Raw genomic sequence first — 16,869 nt, 5'->3', positions numbered from 1 at the left:
TCGGAGGGGGAGAAGGGCAATATAAGGTGAGATACCGGGCGCCATATTTGCTGGTAAAGCTCACTTTGATAAAAATCGAATTGCTAGGATTATGAACCATTCGGATCGTAAAGAAAAGACTGTGAATTTTTCCTGCATCAAGAGCTGTCGCAAACGCAAGAAACACCATTGAAACTCAGATATCCAGCTCTAAAATTACATGTTTTGCCTAGAAGATCGTGACTACGGGGACAGAACAGTGACTGCACCAGCCTCGTTAAGAGTGACAATGCTCTGAGCAGCAGATCCCCAAGCCACAGACACAGCGGGGACAGCACTGCGCAGAAGCTCCGACCATTCCTTTGCCGACTTGTTGCACTGTTGGACGCTAACTCCGCTAGGGCCACCGGTCACGAGGAATTGGCCAGAGTAATCCCAGTGGATCGAGTTGACCAGGCTACCGGTGTCCAGCACCTTGATTTCCTTGAAGCTTCGTAGGTCCCAAATGGAGACGGTGGTGGATTGCGCAGCCACTGCTGCCAAGGAGGTGCCATTCTCGGAGAAGAAAAGGCATTTCACTGGGCCAGACATGGCGAAATCGGCGGCCTCGCTACCAGTCCGAACATCAAAGACCTTGACTTGTCCGTTGGCGGTGCCAGCAGCCAGGATATGACCATCGGGGTGGAATGTAGCAGACAAGAAAGCTAGACACAAGAGATCAGTATCGGGTGTATTGGATGAAAAGGCAAGCATAAAGGATAGGGCTTACCAGCATCACTCCAGATCTGAGTAACAGCAGTGTTAGACGTCAAGTCATAGAGGACATAGCTCTTGTCGACGCCAACGGAGGCGACAATGTTACCACTGGGGTGAACTGTAACGGCGGTTACCTCACCACCGTGAGCACTAAAGCTCGCAACTTCACTGCCATTCTCAAAAACCTTGACGGAGCCAGTAGCTAATCCAACAATAGCCTTATCACCAGCCCACGTAGCATCAGTCACTGCGCCATTTGTCTTCAAAGTCTGCACGACAGCCTTTTGGGAAAGGGAATACACGCCCACAACACCATCGACACCACCAATAAGTGCCAGTTCACCAGTTGAGTTGACTGCGAGGGTGCGACTTCCAGGGTAGAGAGGCTCGGAGCTCTCGGCGGGCTTGTATGCGGAGATAGATTCGGTGGTGGCCCAGCCTTCGGGAATTGGGCGCTTGCGGCGGGTCTTCGAAAGGCTTCAAGAATGGGATGAATGTGAGTAATTATCCCATGGGAGTCTGCTAGAGACACATCAGATGTCACATACCTTGCTTGTGTGTTCTCAATTAACTCTACCACTGCCTGGGGCAAGGCCGCAGAGTCTACCTGCATAGCCTCACCGCCAGTTCCAGCACGAGTAGCACCAACGGTCACCTTGGAAAGCGCATCACGGGCCTCATCTCTCTCCTTCGTCAAGCGCGCGATCACTCGTACGGCAGCATCATGCTGATAGAGCGCAGCGCTCAGCTCGCGCCGTGTCTGTGCCAAGTTCTGCTGCAGGGTGTATGTTTCCAAAGCGAGCGCATCCCATTCCTCTTGGAATACACTGAGCAGAGAGGGGATGGAGGTGAGGGTGGGAGGTCGGGGTCGAACAACGCGCTGCGACTTGACATCGATCAGATCGTCGGTAGTGAGCTCTTCGCCGTTCACGGGATCCTTGCCATTCTCGGCAATGTAGGCCTCAATGAGGCGCTTCTCGAAAACACTGCCTGCTAAGCTGTTAGAAAGGCGCGATTCGCGATTAGAGGCTGGGAAGACCTACCGCTCTTGGAAGAGACGACCGGCACTTGAGGGGCCTCTCCAGAGACTGCAAGGGAAGACTTGTTAGAAGGGAGTGTCCAATAGTAGCGATTCAGTTAAGGTCAATCACAGGGAACTCACTTGCGCAGAGCATGATTAATTGGGGATGTGGCGAAGGTAGTAGATGAGTGAAGAGGACCAGACGCGAAGCGGCTCCTTTGGACTTTTCGATGTGTCCTGTTTCGGTTTAGCGCCAAGCGAGCTGTTCACGGCCCCAACCTGCTTCTTCCTCTTCGACAACTTTGACCTTCCTCTCGATCTATGATTCGGAAGTGGATGCCAGGGTCATTAGTCTCAATGGACTACTCTGACTGACTGATTGATTGACTGCGATCATTTTCTGAGGGTGTGCTCGGTATGAACCTGACTTAACAGCAGCGAACTACACCACCCAGTGTCGTGCGACTATGGTCAAGAACCCGAAGCTTGCCTACGGTATGCCAGACGTTGCCTACTCCATGAACTGTGCTTACGAATAGGTACTATAGAGGCGAAAGAGCCCGCATTTCTCCAGAAGCTTCGAGGCCACTACGGCGATACTTCCGGTCGCCTCGAGCGACCCGCTGCGCGCCCTCGAAGACTCAAGGACAAGAACGAGGAAGACGACGATGCGCCAGTATACGTCGACGAAGAGAGCAACGAGGTGATCTCAAAGGCAGAATATGAAGCTCTTGTCGGTGGAGGAACAGACCAAAAGGATGACAATGCCTCTACTAAGGACCAACCCACGGAAAAAGGACCGGACGATGCGCAATCCCAGACCGAGACCCCGGCAGCCAAACAGAGCAACTTGACAGAAGTTGGTGGTCCGAGAAAGCGGAAGCAAGTCAAGGTCGTGGGCGAGGACGAATCTGAGGAGAAGCCTGAAGACAAGCAAGAGGCCGACAAGACATGGCCTAAAGCACCAGGACCTCGGAAGTCCAAAAAGGCCAAGAAGATCAAGTTATCCTTTGACGAAGAGTAAAGTAGTGATTTCTCGAGTTTGATTATCCTACCAATAGAGTTACAAAGAAGGAAGAGCTAAGCCACCTCTTAACACGAGGATTGATTCATCATGAGTCAAATGCAATGACGAAACTGTATAGCACTAGTGTCACGTTCTAGCCCTTTTAGAATGATCGAAAAAAAAATTACGATAACAAAATGATCTATCTATGAATTCTTTCATATTAAATTCTAAGTAAAAACTAAGCCTGTGGTTCTTTGCGTGGCTCCCAGTATTCTACTTGTCGGGGCAGCAGCTTGGTGTAGTTAATTCGCATTTCTCAGCAACTTTTTTTCTCCGGCGGCCATCCGACTGCTTTGCTCTCTCCCCACCACCTCGCACTCGCTGGACTCGCTGAACATAGGGAGAGAAATATCAGTGCCAGTCAAGATGCCTGTGGTCAACGTAGACGATCTCGTTCGCCTGCAGCGGAAGCCCGAAGATATTCGCAATGTGAGTCTCTGCCCCTCCATCCCACCTCTGATGTCAGGCCCGCGATATACTAATCCTCCCGCTAGATCTGCATTCTCGCCCACGTCGTAAGTGCACGCGACAACTGAAAGATCCGGTCTTTTCTCAAGAATCACAATTATTAACCGCGACTTTTGACTTTTCGTTCTTATAGGATCATGGCAAGACCTCATTGACGGATAGTCTGATTGCCACTAATGGCATCATCTCGCCCAAGCTGGCGGGCAAGATCCGCTACTTGGACTCGCGTCCAGATGAGCAGCTTCGAGGAATTACCATGGAGTCCTCCGCTATCTCGCTGTTCTTCTCGATGCTTCGCCGTTCTAGCCCAGATGCGGCACCAGTGCCCAAGGAGTACTTGATTAATCTGATCGACTCCCCGGGTCATATCGATTTTAGCAGTGAGGTTTCCACGGCATCACGCCTTTGTGATGGTGCTGTCGTGCTTGTCGATGCAGTCGAGGGTGTCTGCAGTCAAACTGTGACTGTGCTGCGCCAGACCTGGGTCGAGCAGCTGAAGCCCATCCTTGTTATCAACAAGATGGATCGGCTGGTGACTGAACTCATGATGAGTCCCAGCGAGGCTTACTCGCACCTCAGCCGACTTCTAGAACAGATCAACGCAGTCATCGGTAGCTTCTACCAGGGCGAGCGTATGGAAGAGGATCTGCAGTGGCGAGAGCGCATGGAAGACCGTGTCAATGCCGCTGCTAAGAACAAAAATAAGAGTCAAGAGGACGAGTCTGTCCAAAGTGTCAGTGATTTTGCCGACTTCGAGGAGCGAGATGACGAGGATCTTTACTTCGCGCCCGAAAAGAACAACGTCATCTTTTGCAGTGCCGTGGATGGCTGGGCCTTCACCATCAGGCAATTTGCTGCCATTTACGAGAAGAAGCTTGGTATTAAGCGTACCATTTTGGAAAAAGTTCTTTGGGGTGACTTTTACTTGGATCCGAAGACGAAGCGTGTGCTGGGCCAGAAGCATCTGAAAGGCAGGGCGTTGAGGCCTATGTTTGTGCAATTGGTTCTGGACAGTATCTGGGCTGCATATGAAGCCACCACTGGCGGTGGTAAGGGCAAGGGGTAAGCAAGCTGTTGACGCGTAGTTTTGTGGTTGAAGCACCCTTCTAACTTTTCAATAGTGACCCCGTTTTGCTGGAGAAGATCACCAAGTCATTGAATATTTCCATCCCTCCCTATGTTCTCCGTTCGCGTGACCCGAAGAACATCATGACTACACTCTTCTCTCAGTGGTTGCCCCTGTCAACTGCTGTTCTCGTCTCTGTCATCGAATACCTCCCAAGTCCCCCAGTTGCACAAGCCACTCGTCTTCCCGAGATGATCGAAGCGTCACCTGGCTCGGACCAAATCTCCGAGTCTATCAAGGAAGCCATGGTGAGCTTCAAGACCGGCCCCGAGGAACCGGTTGTTGCCTACGTTAGCAAGATGGTGGCTATTCCTGAGAGCGAACTGAGCTCAAGCAAGAAACGCGCTGGAGGCACCATGACTGCTGACGAGGCAAGGGAAATCGCTCGTCGCAAGAGAGAAGAGATTGCAAAGATGCAAGCTGAAGCTAGCGCAGGACAACAGAACGATGCCTTTGAGAGAATGACATCCGCATTCGAGACTACTACTCTGATTACAGAGACCGATGAGCCAGAAGAGCCGGTGGAGAAGGAAGACCCAGAACATCTCATTGGTTTTGCTCGACTCTATTCAGGCACACTGTCAGTTGGAGACTCGATATATGTGCTGCCACCTAAGTTCTCGCCGGCGGATCCCCATGCAAGCCCCGAGCCAAAGAAGGTTACGGTCACAGACTTGTACCTGCTTATGGGCAGGAGCTTGGAGCCCCTTCAATCCGTTCCGGCTGGTGTGGTCTTTGGTATCGGTGGCCTCGCGGGCTACGTGCTCAAGACCGGTACTCTTTGCAGCCAGCTCGAAGGGAGTATCAACTTGGCCGGTGTCTCGCTGAGCACCCCGCCCATTGTCCGCGTTGCTCTTGAGCCTGCCAACCCGGCAGACCTTGGTAAGATGATTACTGGCCTGCGCCTTCTTGAACAGAGTGACCCTTGTGCACTGTACGAGGTTCTTCCCAGCGGTGAACACGTTATTTTGACGGCAGGTGAATTGCATCTGGAGCGATGCGTCAAGGATCTTCGTGAGCGGTTTGCCCGCTGTGAAATCCAGACTGGTGAAGCTATCGTGCCATACCGCGAGACCATCGTCGATGCTGCAGAGATGGCTCCTCCCAAGAACCAAGACTTGGGCCGTGGAGGCGTTCTCTCTGTGTCCGCATTTAAGCAGTTGACCGTCCGCCTGCGCGTGATGCCGATGCCTTCTGCGGTCACGGAGTTCTTGACCCACCAAGTTGGTACTATCAAGCGACTCCAGGCAGAGAAGCGGATGGCCGCCGAGACAAAATCAGATGCAGTTGTAGACAGTGCCCAGCAAGTTGACGCCGCTGGTGAGGTTGGCGAGGGCAACGTCCTATCATTGAAGGAATTCCGAGATGAATTGGACAAGGTCTTCAACGAAGAGGTCAAGGAAGACAAAGAGCTCTGGAAGAACGTCGTTGACCGTATCACTGCATTCGGGCCTCGGAGAGTTGGACCTAACATCTTGGTTGATGCAACTTCAGTCAACACTTGCGAGAAATTGTAAATCTACACACCCGTCAACAGGAGACTACTGTATCTTTTACATATGCTAACTTTTTACGTCTAGCTTGCTCGAGGACTCCAAGCAAAACGTCGTTTCTTCCGATGACTTGAAGGCTCTCCTGGTACGCGACCTCTGCGACAAGATCGCATACGCCTTCCAGCTAGCCACCGGCCAAGGACCTCTCTGCCAGGAACCAATGCAAGGCGTCGCCGTCTTCCTAGAGGATATCTCCGTGGAAGCCAGCTCTAGCGACGAGCTAGACATGGGCCGTCTAACCGGTGATTCCATCAAGCTCGTCCGCGAGGGTATCACGCAAGGATTCCTCGACTGGAGTCCCCGCATCATGCTGGCAATGTACAGCTGTGAGATCCAAGCAACAAGTAAGTACTCCCTTCCCCCTATCACTCCCTTCCCTCCAGTCCCCAACCCCCATCACCGACCCCAACCCTATACTAACACCTCTCCCAACACAGCCGAAGTCCTCGGCCGCGTCTACGGCGTAATAACCCGCCGCCGAGGCCGCATCCTCTCTGAAATAATGAAAGAAGGCACCCCCTTCTTCACAATCATCGCACTCCTCCCAGTGGCCGAATCTTTCGGCTTCGCCGAGGAAATCCGCAAGCGCACGTCCGGCGCGGCACAGCCCCAACTCGTCTTCGCGGGCTTCGAGGCTCTAGACGAGGATCCGTTCTGGGTTCCGGCTACGGAGGAGGAATTGGAGGATTTGGGCGAGTTGGCGGATCGGGAGAATGTTGCGAAGAGGTATATGGATGCTGTGAGGAGTAGGAAGGGTCTTGTTGTGCAGGGGAGGAAGTTGATTGATGCGGAGAAGCAGAAGACGTTGAAGAAGTAGAAGTTGGGTGATGGGAGTTCGTATTTGGTTTTTGGAGGGTTTGATTTGGATTTAGAGGAGGTGAATACACAAAAGTGATCTGATTATAGTATTTGTTCCTGTGGAATAGGATCATGAGTGAAGAAATAAGAGTTGGCTGTTCTCAAGTATATGGAAAGTTTCATACTCGAGAACGAAGGGCTATCCATGATCCATTCCTATGATGATAAATGTAACCCTCAGATCTCCATCCAGTCACATAAACAGCAACCAAAAAAGTCGAGTCTGAGGGCTTCGCAAAAAATGAGAGTTTCCCGCGTGATTCCGAAAAATCCATCAATCTCCCTCCATTGACAAACACAATCCGACATTGAAAGAGTCTCGACCGTGTATACTAAGGAGGGTATATAGCTAGCTAGCTAGGTGGTAGATAGTTCTACAGTGTTAGGAAATGTAAAATGGACCGCAGCTGAGAAAACTGGGGGTTAGAGAAGTTGATCATGTGCCTTTTCATTCGTTTAGTGGGTATCTCATAAATGCTGCGACGGTCGTGGGAATGGTAATGATGTTCCCGGTGCAGCAGGAGTGGTACATGCAAATCTCGTGCTTGCCAGTGCAGCACTATTTGGAGGGGGATTGGTTTCCCTCCGGCATGAGTCCGTCGCGTAGGAGTTGGAGCGAGCCACTTGGAGAAGTGGTTATGACTGGAGTTGATAGGCCTTGAATACCAATGCCAACAAGACATGTGATACAATATTTAGTCTCGTATCGTAAGTCGAGGTTGTGTCACGCTAGGCCAGAGGCGAGGTGAGTAGGCCAAGAGTATGCTTGAGTCGGCGTCCGCATCGCCAACCCAAGAAAATATCATACAAGGTCAGGGTTTCATAGAAGAACAGCTGGAACAGTCGAGCAGCCTTCAATAAGGTCTGGCAACCTTCCTCTGCTCTCCCGCCCCGGTAACCGGATCCCTCATTTCCTTCCAACTGACCGGGAACATCATATTGCCCGCCTCACTCCTGGCCATAACAACACCCAGATCATTACGGGCCGTAGTCAGATAGTAAAAGCTCTGGTCACCCAGCGAGAGCACCGACCCGCGCACGATATCGCCAACCCGGAACATCTCATCCATAACAACACGGTCCTTCTCCACAGCTCGGACGTCCTCTTTCCGAATCAACGCTTGGAACCGCAGCTCGTCTGTGCTACTGTGGTTCTCGGGGTTGGCGGCGGTGGTGAGGATAGAGGCGACATTGTCATTATCTGAGGCGAGCTTTGAAGGGTCGGTGGATGTTGCGGAGGTGTCGTCTAGGACGACGAGGATGGAGACGGTTGCTTGGCGCTTTTGGACGCGGGTTACTCGTGCGAGGACGATGGAGTCGACGGCGGGGAGGGTGTTGTATCGTGATTTTTGCTTAACGGAGGCAGCTGAAGCAGCTTGAGATGTGCTCTGCAGGGTCCTTGAGACACGGAGCGTTGACTTGGCTTGTGTCTTGGGCTGTGCGGGATCGACGATGACGGGGCCGGCGATGGAAGCGTAGATATTGGATTGTTGGACATGGGTGCCAGGACCGGCAGAGTATGCAGCAATAGAGCCAAGGCGTTGGCCAGGAATAGCCACAGGTGGAATGGAGGTAGCCATGGTAAAATTAGCCCTTGGGGGCAGATAATTAGACTTCTTTATGTTGAGAAGGTGGATGGAGCGGAGGAGGTTTTTTTGTTCGGGGAGCTTTCTCTGGATCCACCGGAACGGGAAAACTACTTTCCGGATGGAGGGAGAGCAGCACTCCTGGTATATTCTCAATTGCTCTAATCTAACTATTCTAGCTCACATTAGCTCAAAGACACTGTGCACAGCGGACTGATTAAATATGACAGAGCCCGATATCTAGCATGAATACACGGTGTATGCGTAGAAACAAGGAAGAACAGCAGCACCGACCCAAAAATACCATGGATAACATGGGCGTGGAAGAAGAAAGCAGGACAGAAGAGAAGAATCACATAGAAGGAAGATGAAAACGGCCCAGACTACACCCATACCCGCTGACGGAAGAAAGCTGAATTCTTTGAATTCAATGCCCAGATGAACACCCAAAGAACGAGAAAGTAGAAAGTGGATAGAGGAAGTGCGGCCAAGCAAAAGGTCCGAAAAGGGTAAATTATCGCATGTTAGAGGAAAGGATCACGGGTAAGCTCAGGCCTCAACCAATGTCTGCTTAGGACCAGTCCCGAGCAGCTCTAGGCAGCGTCGGGCAAGGGCAATTACTTCCCCTTCGCCATCATCTGCATCTTCCTCGTCAGACTCTATGTTCTTGTCGGAGATGGACTTGACCATCTGCACCACATCCTCTGATTTGGAGATGTATCCAATAAGCTTCTGATCTTCAGATTCAAGGAGCTGGAGCAGGGTCCAAATGGCAATGTGCTGGAAGGTAGGATCGCCGCTGGCGAGGAATCGCTGGAGGTAGCCGTGGATGCCTCCATTTGGATCGGCCCAGTCACGGACGAAGATCGAGTAATCGCCGACTAGTGAATTGTTAGCTGTATGTGGCGACGTGAAAGATTAGACAAGATATAATCTTACCCTTAGACGACAGGTTGCCAAGGGCAGCCGCACTGTTCCCTTGTACCTCAATGCTCTCTGAGTTTGTCAGTGGAATCAAGACGTCGAATACGCCGAGCTTAAGAAGATGAGGCTTAAGCTCATCGCTGAGGGCCAGCACAGCGATTGCGGCGGTCATCTCGGATTGAACAGTCAGAGGGACGCGAAGAACGAGGTCCTTGCATTTCTGAACCGCTCCAGCCTGTAGAACCAGTTCCTTATTGCGATCGGAGCTAGCGGCAAGGTTGCGGAGGGTGGAGATGGCATGGCATTGGATTTCTTCGTTGTCGGTTGAGCCCAGAAGGTCAACCAGTGGCTTCAAGAAGCCCGCTTCGATAATTGGGGACTCGTTCAGTGGGTGGATAGAGATGTTGCGGATGCATGCAACGGCGGAAAGAATGAGAGGGAGGTAGGAGGATTGAAGAAGTCGTAGCAGTGGAGACAGGCCCTTTGCCCGAACAATTTCAAGCTGGTACTTCTCGTCGGAGGCAAGATTTCGGAGAGCGAGTGCCGCTTGGCATTGGACCTTGGGGGTGGAGGAGTCCATGAGGTGAACCAGGGACTGGACCAGACGCGACTCGGTCCGGGCCAGGCGCTTGCGGTTGGTCGAGTCCACAGCAATGTTGCTGAGGGCGGTTGTGCAATAGTATTGAACGTCGACGTCGGGGGATGAAAGGAGGTGAACCAGGACGGGAATAGCGCCGGCGTTGACAAGCTGTTGGCGATTATCATCTAGTGCCTTGAGTTAGTGACTACTTCCTCCAGGCTTCCCCGGATTCCAAGGCATTTGTAATTTACCAGAATGGGTCATGTTGAGCAATGCACCGGTCGCATTGCGTTGCACACGCATATCCTTCGACTTGGCGAGGCGGATCAGAGGGCCCAACGCTCCTGAACGAGCGATCTTGGCTTTGTTCTCCTCATGGGTTGCCAGGTTGGTGATACAGCCAACGGCATTGCACTGCACTTCGACGTTGGGCGACATCATTTGGCGGATCAGAGGGGCCAGCCCTCCGAGGGCGACGATCAAGACCTTGTTCTCGGCTGAGATTTGGGGTTAGCGATCGAAGAGACTGTGAATCCGCCGACCAGGAAGCCGTCGCTTACCATTGACTGCGAGATTACCCAGCGCCGCACTGGCAGCACGCTGCACTTCAATATCCGAGCTCTGAAGCAGGAATAGAATAGGTTCGAGAGTGTCTCGGTCGACTTCGCGCACATCTGTAGGTCTGGGGTCAGGTCTGACATCGCCATGGGCAACTGATATTCTCCAACGCACCTCGTTCGGTGATCTCGGCAAAGGTCAAGCTAGCGCTTCGCTGGAGATCGACATTATCGGAATAGACCAGGGTACTCAGGGCTCGCAAGGGTTCTCCGGCGAAGAAATCGGTTTCGGCGCGCTGTCAAAAAGGAGCCAGGGGCTATGGTTAGCAACGTTCGTCGGCTGGCGCGGGTTCACAATCGGGCATCACCATCACCGATCGGGGGTGACGGCATCAGGACCCCGAGGGATAGAAATGAGTTGCGACGTACATTCTCGAGATACCCCAATAGATCTGACACGGCTTCTCGTTCATTGTCTTCCAGGGTGGTTTCATAGATGCCATCCCGAGAACGGCCTCCACCCAGGCAGGCCGTGATATGACACCATCGGTCGACCGCCGACAGGCACGACAAACAGGTGGTGACGATTCCACTCATGCCGTCCTCAACAGGCCCGCATCAGGGCCGCAAAGGCGATTGGATCGAAGCTGGAGGGGAGGAGGGAGGAGAAGGGTGCGATTCAAATTTCTGCGGGGAGAGACACAGGTTGGTCGGAATGATGAGGAGGCTTGGACGGTAGAGGCTGTAGGCAGTTGCATGAACCCGGGTCAAGCTTCGGGATGGCAACACAAAGTCGTGGCGCGTGATCGAAAAGAGAGCCCCGAGGATTGTAGTCGGACTCGGATTTTCAGGGCGAAAATAGAACCTGCCCAGAAAAAAAGTCCAAGATAAGGGAAAGGTGATGCGCAGGGAGGGGGGAAGGAAGTGGAGGGCAGGAGGTGAAACGAGGTTGCAGGCGCGAGCTCAGCAACTAGCAACTAGTAACCACAGTAGCTCAAGCAGTCAGGTCCTCCTCGGCTCAGCTCTGCGACACCACGGATTTCTGCTTGAATTGTGAGATTCAGTAATTAATATTAATTAAGAAATATTGGGCTATAAAACTCTTTGCTTTTTCTTTTCGTTTCCATTTTTCCATCTTCTGATTACCTTTATCATTCAATGATGGGCCATCCGAATCACCCTGTCAAGCTCCCGCATAGCATCCTACATCATCCCGAGAGCTGCGACCAATCCGCATAGGCAGGTTTCTTGACTAATGGCGAGGTGAAGATCAGAGGATCTAGGGTATAGTGAACTATGTTTTGGATATCGGTACTTGGGCATATGTAAGACATCAAGACTTGCAAGGGCACTATTACCTATGTAGAGAGAGTCAGCTTCTAATTATATCTTGATGCAACTGCCCTATCTATACTGTCCATTTGATAGGAGAGTCATATACAGAACAAGGTGTGACAAGGTCGATCTATGCTCCGTACAGAGTAGATATATATGGATGCACCTATTGGATCTATCTACTCCGTATATTTCTAGCGAGATATCCCAACCATCTCTTGCTATTCGTATTGCCTTCTCGCAGTCTTCTCTTCTCTCTTTCTAAGTGTTTTATCATTCCCAGCCTCCCCACTATTCCTACTCTCCCACCCCCTCCCCCGCCTCCTTCAGTCTTTTCTCCCTCGTTACCTCTCCTCTTCCCTCTTTGCCTCTTTTCCGCTTCCTGCTAGGGTCCGTGCAGCACAGACCTGCCCAATGAGGGTCGATCTCCTCTGGTCGCCCTTGTGATTCCTACCCAGTGACGCAGATGATCACCGGACGGGTGATCCGCCCGCGTGAATCATGAAGACTGGAAGATAGTTGACTGAGTTCTGTCAACTCCAGTACAGTCCAGTCCAGTCTGGGAGGAGACTTGCGCCTATGGTTTTGCAACATCACATGGAAGATACTGGACCCTAGAGCACAAATGCAATAAGCGGGCCAAGCTCAAGAGGCGGGAACTGGGATTCCCAAGTGTAGGAAAAGTAGATCCGTGCGAAGCTAGTCCCGTCTTTTTAGGTGGTTTAGTGTTCACCAACCAGATTCAACTGGGACGGGTAGACTGTCCAGGGCAAAGCGCATAGCAGAGTCCACAGGCCATAGGCCACACGGCCGTCGGCTAAAACTACAAGAGGCAAACTCGGGCCGGATGGAGGCTATTTCCCCGCAAAAAATATCATGGGAGGCGAGGGGGGGGGGGGGCGACACGGAGTCTAGCGAGGATGGTATGCCGGTATGGATAAGACAGTGTGTCTAGTAGACTATGTAGGTCTATATTGCAGGCTTCGATATCATAAGTCTATAGATATAGATCCGTAGAGTCAAAAGGGTTGTAGGTTTAAAGGCGTACAAAGTATAACTAGCATCCGTTCATGCTGACAATACTGCGACAGTCCTGTGGTGGACAGGACTAGCCTCTTCTCTCAAGCCCGGTAACTTTAGGCCTCTTACGATGCTAAACTAGTGACATTCTGCTAGTGTCTGAATCGTCCCATCCCAGCCAAATAATCCATTAAAAACGTGGAACGACTGGGTCTGGTTCCGTGAAATCTCGACACTTCCACATCATACCAAGCCTAGATCCTCTCCTGCTCTCTCCTCCTCCCCCCCGTTTCGTCGTCTCACTCGACTCCTACTTCTCATTCCTCATTCCTCATCTCTCCTCTCTTCTTTCTCACTTTTCGCAATTCTCCTCCTGGTGATCACGTTTCTTTGTTCCTCGGGCCATGCTTCGATAGTCCCCGCCTAACCGCCCTTTGAGCCGGCTCTTAGTCCAGTTGCAGATCTCGGTTTAATAGGCCTTCAATCCCTTAACCTCTTGACTTTCCTCTTCTTCTCAGCGCCATTGCCAGTCCCCTTGGATCGGCTGGGCGAAACAATTCTTGTCGCGTGCAGGCGACTAGCAGCAGGAGAGACAAGAGGTCGACCACACCACCGAAACCCTCCAATCAGCCCCAGGCGTACAGATTACAAGCCAAACAGCCAACACACTTTCCCCCACCAAAAGTCTGCCTACTTAATAACCCCATGTCTGCCTCAACCGCCACCGCCTCCGCCTCGCTCTCCGACTGCCCACGTCCAGGGCGACTCCGTCGCTTCAGCCAGCTTCGTGCTTATACCCAAAATCTATCCCATTCGTCTCCAGGCGGACATCGGTCGCGTACCAGTCTGAGTAGTCGAGTGCCGTGGCTCTCCCCATCCTCATCGGGTCCAGAGTCTCCCACGCAACAGGTGGGGAACTCCACTGCTCCAGGCCCCGAAAGTGACCAACCAGCCCTGTCTCGCTACACTTCTGCACCCACTGCGAGCTCCCACGGTCTCGGCGTCGACACACAAACGTCATCGGCCGAGTCGTCCAGGTCAACTCCTTCAAACGAGCCTGCCCAACCTTCCCCCAATGTCATGGCGCGATTAAGGAGTGCTTCGGCCGTCCAAGGTCGCCCACCTCGTACGATCGCGCTCGCGAGAACCGCGACCCCAGAGGCTGCTCCGACCTCCTCCCCAGAATCGACCCCTGCGGCCACTGATGCGCCCGAGTTGACAGGTACAATTCCGGCGGACGCTGCCCAGGTCTCGCTCGTCAACTCGAAGCAGAAGGCCACCATTCGATTTTTCCCTTATCAAGACACCTTCCAGAGCTCGCGGCCGTCTCTCCCGTTCGTCCCCATTGCACGTACGTTACCGTCGGAGAGCTCCGTCATTCGAGTGGGCCGATACTCTGAGCGGGATGGCATTCCAATTCCCAATCCCACTGAGCCCTCAGACGCCCCTGTGGGATTCAAATCGAAGGTGGTCAGTCGAAAACACTGCGAGTTTCTCTACAGTAATGGTCAGTGGCACATCAAGGATGTGGGAAGTTCTTCCGGCACATTCTTGAACCATATGCGATTAAGTCAGCCGAACATGGTATCTCGTTTATACTCGATCAAGGATGGCGATATTGTGCAGCTGGGAATTGATTTTCGGGGCGGCGAGGAAATGATTTTTCGTTGTGTTCGGATACGCATCGAGTGCAATCGCTCTTGGCAGCAGCAGCCGAACGAGTTCAAGTAAGCACGCCCATTCATACAGGTGCATCTCGTCAACAACTAACAATTGGACAGTAAAAATACAGAAAGCCTCATCAAGAACCTGGGGAAAGGAGATGGGGCTGACTACTCTGGTTGTCGAGAGTGCTCCATTTGCCTCGGCTCTGTTTTGGTTCGTGCTTTTCGTCCTGTCCTCGATTGTACCTGACACTAACGTAACCCTCGATCCAGCGCCCATATCAATGTCTTTTCATGGCAGCATGTGCCCATGTCTGGCATTACAAATGCATCAGTCGCTTACTGCACTCCCCGGACTATCCCATGTTCCAGTGTCCCAACTGCCGTGCATTCACCGATCTCAGCGCGGAGGTCGACGACACTAACGATGTCGTTGAAAACGACGAGGAAAAGGCGACCACTGAACCTGCATCGACCAACGATTCCGCTGAGCCTCTCTCTGGGACGCAGTCAGCGGTGAATCATCAAGCTACGACAAATGGTGTGGAGGAGCACGAGTCGACCCCATTGGAACCTCACTCTGAAGAACCGGACATTGTCACCGACGTCGAGAATCTACACTTGCAGGATGACGGTGATCAAGCGTCTGGGTCTGGAATTGACATGGAGGACAGTCGCAGCTCCGACTCCCAGGCTCCGAACACTAGTAATGACGACCTCGCTCGCAGCGCCACCATCAGTATCCCCGGATTTCAACCCACACAGCCTGTCAACGTGCCCGCGGCTCGACAATCACATCTTCGTGCAGACACGCCCGGCCGCTCAGAGACATCCGATGATAATCCTCTGACACCACGTAATGACTCGGGTCCCCTCGCCTTTGACGGTCGTGCGGGTATGCGGTGACGAGGCATAGCGCACCCGAAATAATCTTAATGAATGACCTTTCGACCAATCTACCCAAGTCATCTTGTGCCATTCGCGTGACATTTTAGCCTTCCCCCATTCCGCCATTTTTGCATTCTTTGGATGTCCTTCTTGATCTCGGGATACTTTTTCCTTTTTCTAAATTTCCAGTTCATCCCCCCCCCCCCCCCCCCCCCCCCCACCGCATTTTTCAACAGCGTTTGTGGTTTAGTCAGACCTGCTCATGGCACTTTGGCGTTTTCTCATTCTTTCCATTTACACCTTCGTTTTTTTGGACTTGGTTTGGATTTCTATTTCCAATTCCCCGTTTTTGTTTCGTTTTATCCGCGATGCATCCCACCCTCCGTCGTTTTCGATATACCCATTTCCAGCAACCCGGGCTGTTCTTTTATGAACTTGGTGATTCTCTGGGGCGAACTGGGGGGCTTCTACTTGGCCGGTCTCTTGTTTTGCCCTGTTTGTCTAGATGCGTCGTATACTCAAAACTATTGTTTGGGTTTGGCGTTTAATCTCGCAGTTTCTTATCTTGACAGTCTGGGTATCTATGAATTCTTTCTTCTGCTAATTAAAACTGCCTATCGTAGTCATCTTATGAGACATACAGTATAATCTAGAGTACCCAATGTACTGACTTCGACTTCATGGTCGGCAAGAGCCGTTCTAGATGTCTATCAGTCGGTACATCTAATGCCAAAGTATATCCACCAGCCACCCGACGAGCCGCCAAGTTTCAAGTTTAACATCCGACAGTATAAATAAATCCAGGAACGGCCCCCTGAGCTCTAGAATTGTAGAGGCCCAGTAGTCATTTAATTGGGGGCCCATCGTCTTAATAATCTATTTCGCTTCCAGCCCCGAATGGCTCCTTTTTGGCCCCTCCAGTCCCTTGGCGGTAAGCCGCAACAGCCGGTGCAGTCGCTAAATTATCACGCACATCCTTGATGTGACGTACAGTAGCAGTAGCAGCACTGTAGCATGAAGAGCTATCTGATAAGCGCCCTTACATGGATTTCATGCATTGAATTGACCTTTGCAGGGATTTCTTTTTCTTAGTCCATCCATGATCTATTTAGAACAAAGGACGTGAGTTTCATCTTATCCTGGCTCCTTTTGAGGATGAATGAAATGGATCTTTCGTGGCTGAGCTAGATATGCACTACCTAGCTCAAAGAGCAACGGACCCTTCAACTAGGATACTGCCGAAGTAACTCTATGCTACGGTCAGCACACCCCACTACTAGCCCACGCCATTCTCAACACCGACTCTAAAAGGCAAATAACAAATCCCGTGCCCTCAGCAGGTAACCTTACACTTTTCTAGAAAAGGGAAAGCGGGCGGGGCATCTACCACCCCGAGAGCCAGTTAGGATCACCGGGTATGCAGGTAGAAGCGCCCCCATGTAGACGGCTCTTTTTAGGCGCTTGGAGCCATGAGAGAATTGGGTT

The 16,869-nt window shown here is 51.9% G+C and overlaps 6 protein-coding genes across 6 annotated transcripts; 3 read left to right on the top strand and 3 right to left on the bottom strand.

The window, feature by feature from the left end:
- Positions 1–6: 6 nt before the first annotated feature.
- N7473_012108 (pre-mRNA-processing factor 19 family protein) lies at positions 7–1,950 on the bottom strand. Its single transcript, XM_057158047.1, has 5 exons — positions 1,898–1,950; positions 1,779–1,823; positions 1,284–1,725; positions 749–1,212; positions 7–683 (listed from the first exon to the last, which is right to left on the bottom strand). The coding sequence occupies exons 1-5, from the start codon at positions 1,908–1,910 to the stop codon at positions 223–225; spliced, it is 1,425 nt and encodes a 474-aa protein (XP_057003897.1). The 5' UTR covers positions 1,911–1,950; the 3' UTR covers positions 7–222.
- Positions 1,951–2,223: 273 nt separating this feature from the next.
- On the top strand, positions 2,224–2,780 carry N7473_012107 (DUF4604 domain-containing protein; the record flags this gene model as incomplete). The annotated part of the gene is made up of 2 exons (XM_057158046.1): positions 2,224–2,251; positions 2,305–2,780. 2 exons carry the CDS (start codon positions 2,224–2,226, stop codon positions 2,778–2,780), a joined length of 504 nt encoding a protein of 167 aa, XP_057003896.1.
- Positions 2,781–3,191: 411 nt separating this feature from the next.
- Positions 3,192–6,789, top strand: N7473_012106 (GTPase RIA1; the record flags this gene model as incomplete). Its single annotated transcript, XM_057158045.1, has 6 exons — positions 3,192–3,254; positions 3,320–3,340; positions 3,427–4,355; positions 4,415–5,932; positions 6,000–6,316; positions 6,410–6,789. The coding sequence occupies 6 exons, from the start codon at positions 3,192–3,194 to the stop codon at positions 6,787–6,789; spliced, it is 3,228 nt and encodes a 1,075-aa protein (XP_057003895.1).
- An 895-nt stretch (positions 6,790–7,684) lies between these two features.
- Positions 7,685–8,410, bottom strand: N7473_012105 (exosome non-catalytic core subunit CSL4; the record flags this gene model as incomplete). Its single annotated transcript, XM_057158044.1, has 1 exon — positions 7,685–8,410. One exon carries the CDS (start codon positions 8,408–8,410, stop codon positions 7,685–7,687), a length of 726 nt encoding a protein of 241 aa, XP_057003894.1.
- A 555-nt stretch (positions 8,411–8,965) lies between these two features.
- vac8 (protein anchor VAC8) lies at positions 8,966–11,074 on the bottom strand (the record flags this gene model as incomplete). The annotated part of the gene is made up of 6 exons (XM_057158043.1): positions 8,966–9,297; positions 9,356–10,105; positions 10,172–10,417; positions 10,481–10,594; positions 10,653–10,773; positions 10,907–11,074. The coding sequence occupies 6 exons, from the start codon at positions 11,072–11,074 to the stop codon at positions 8,966–8,968; spliced, it is 1,731 nt and encodes a 576-aa protein (XP_057003893.1).
- Positions 11,075–13,067: 1,993 nt separating this feature from the next.
- N7473_012103 (FHA domain protein) lies at positions 13,068–15,545 on the top strand. Its single transcript, XM_057158042.1, has 3 exons — positions 13,068–14,559; positions 14,614–14,710; positions 14,770–15,545. Exons 1-3 carry the CDS (start codon positions 13,538–13,540, stop codon positions 15,400–15,402), a joined length of 1,752 nt encoding a protein of 583 aa, XP_057003892.1. The 5' UTR covers positions 13,068–13,537; the 3' UTR covers positions 15,403–15,545.
- Positions 15,546–16,869: the final 1,324 nt, after the last annotated feature.

The sequence above is a fragment of the Penicillium subrubescens genome (genome assembly GCF_028828155.1).
Source record: "Penicillium subrubescens strain IBT 31985 chromosome Unknown utg000010l_segment0_segment0, whole genome shotgun sequence".
NCBI classification, from domain to species: Eukaryota; Fungi; Ascomycota; class Eurotiomycetes; order Eurotiales; family Aspergillaceae; genus Penicillium; species Penicillium subrubescens.
Note: the sequence above shows the minus strand (reverse complement) of the source record. Positions and strands in the feature narration are given on the sequence as shown.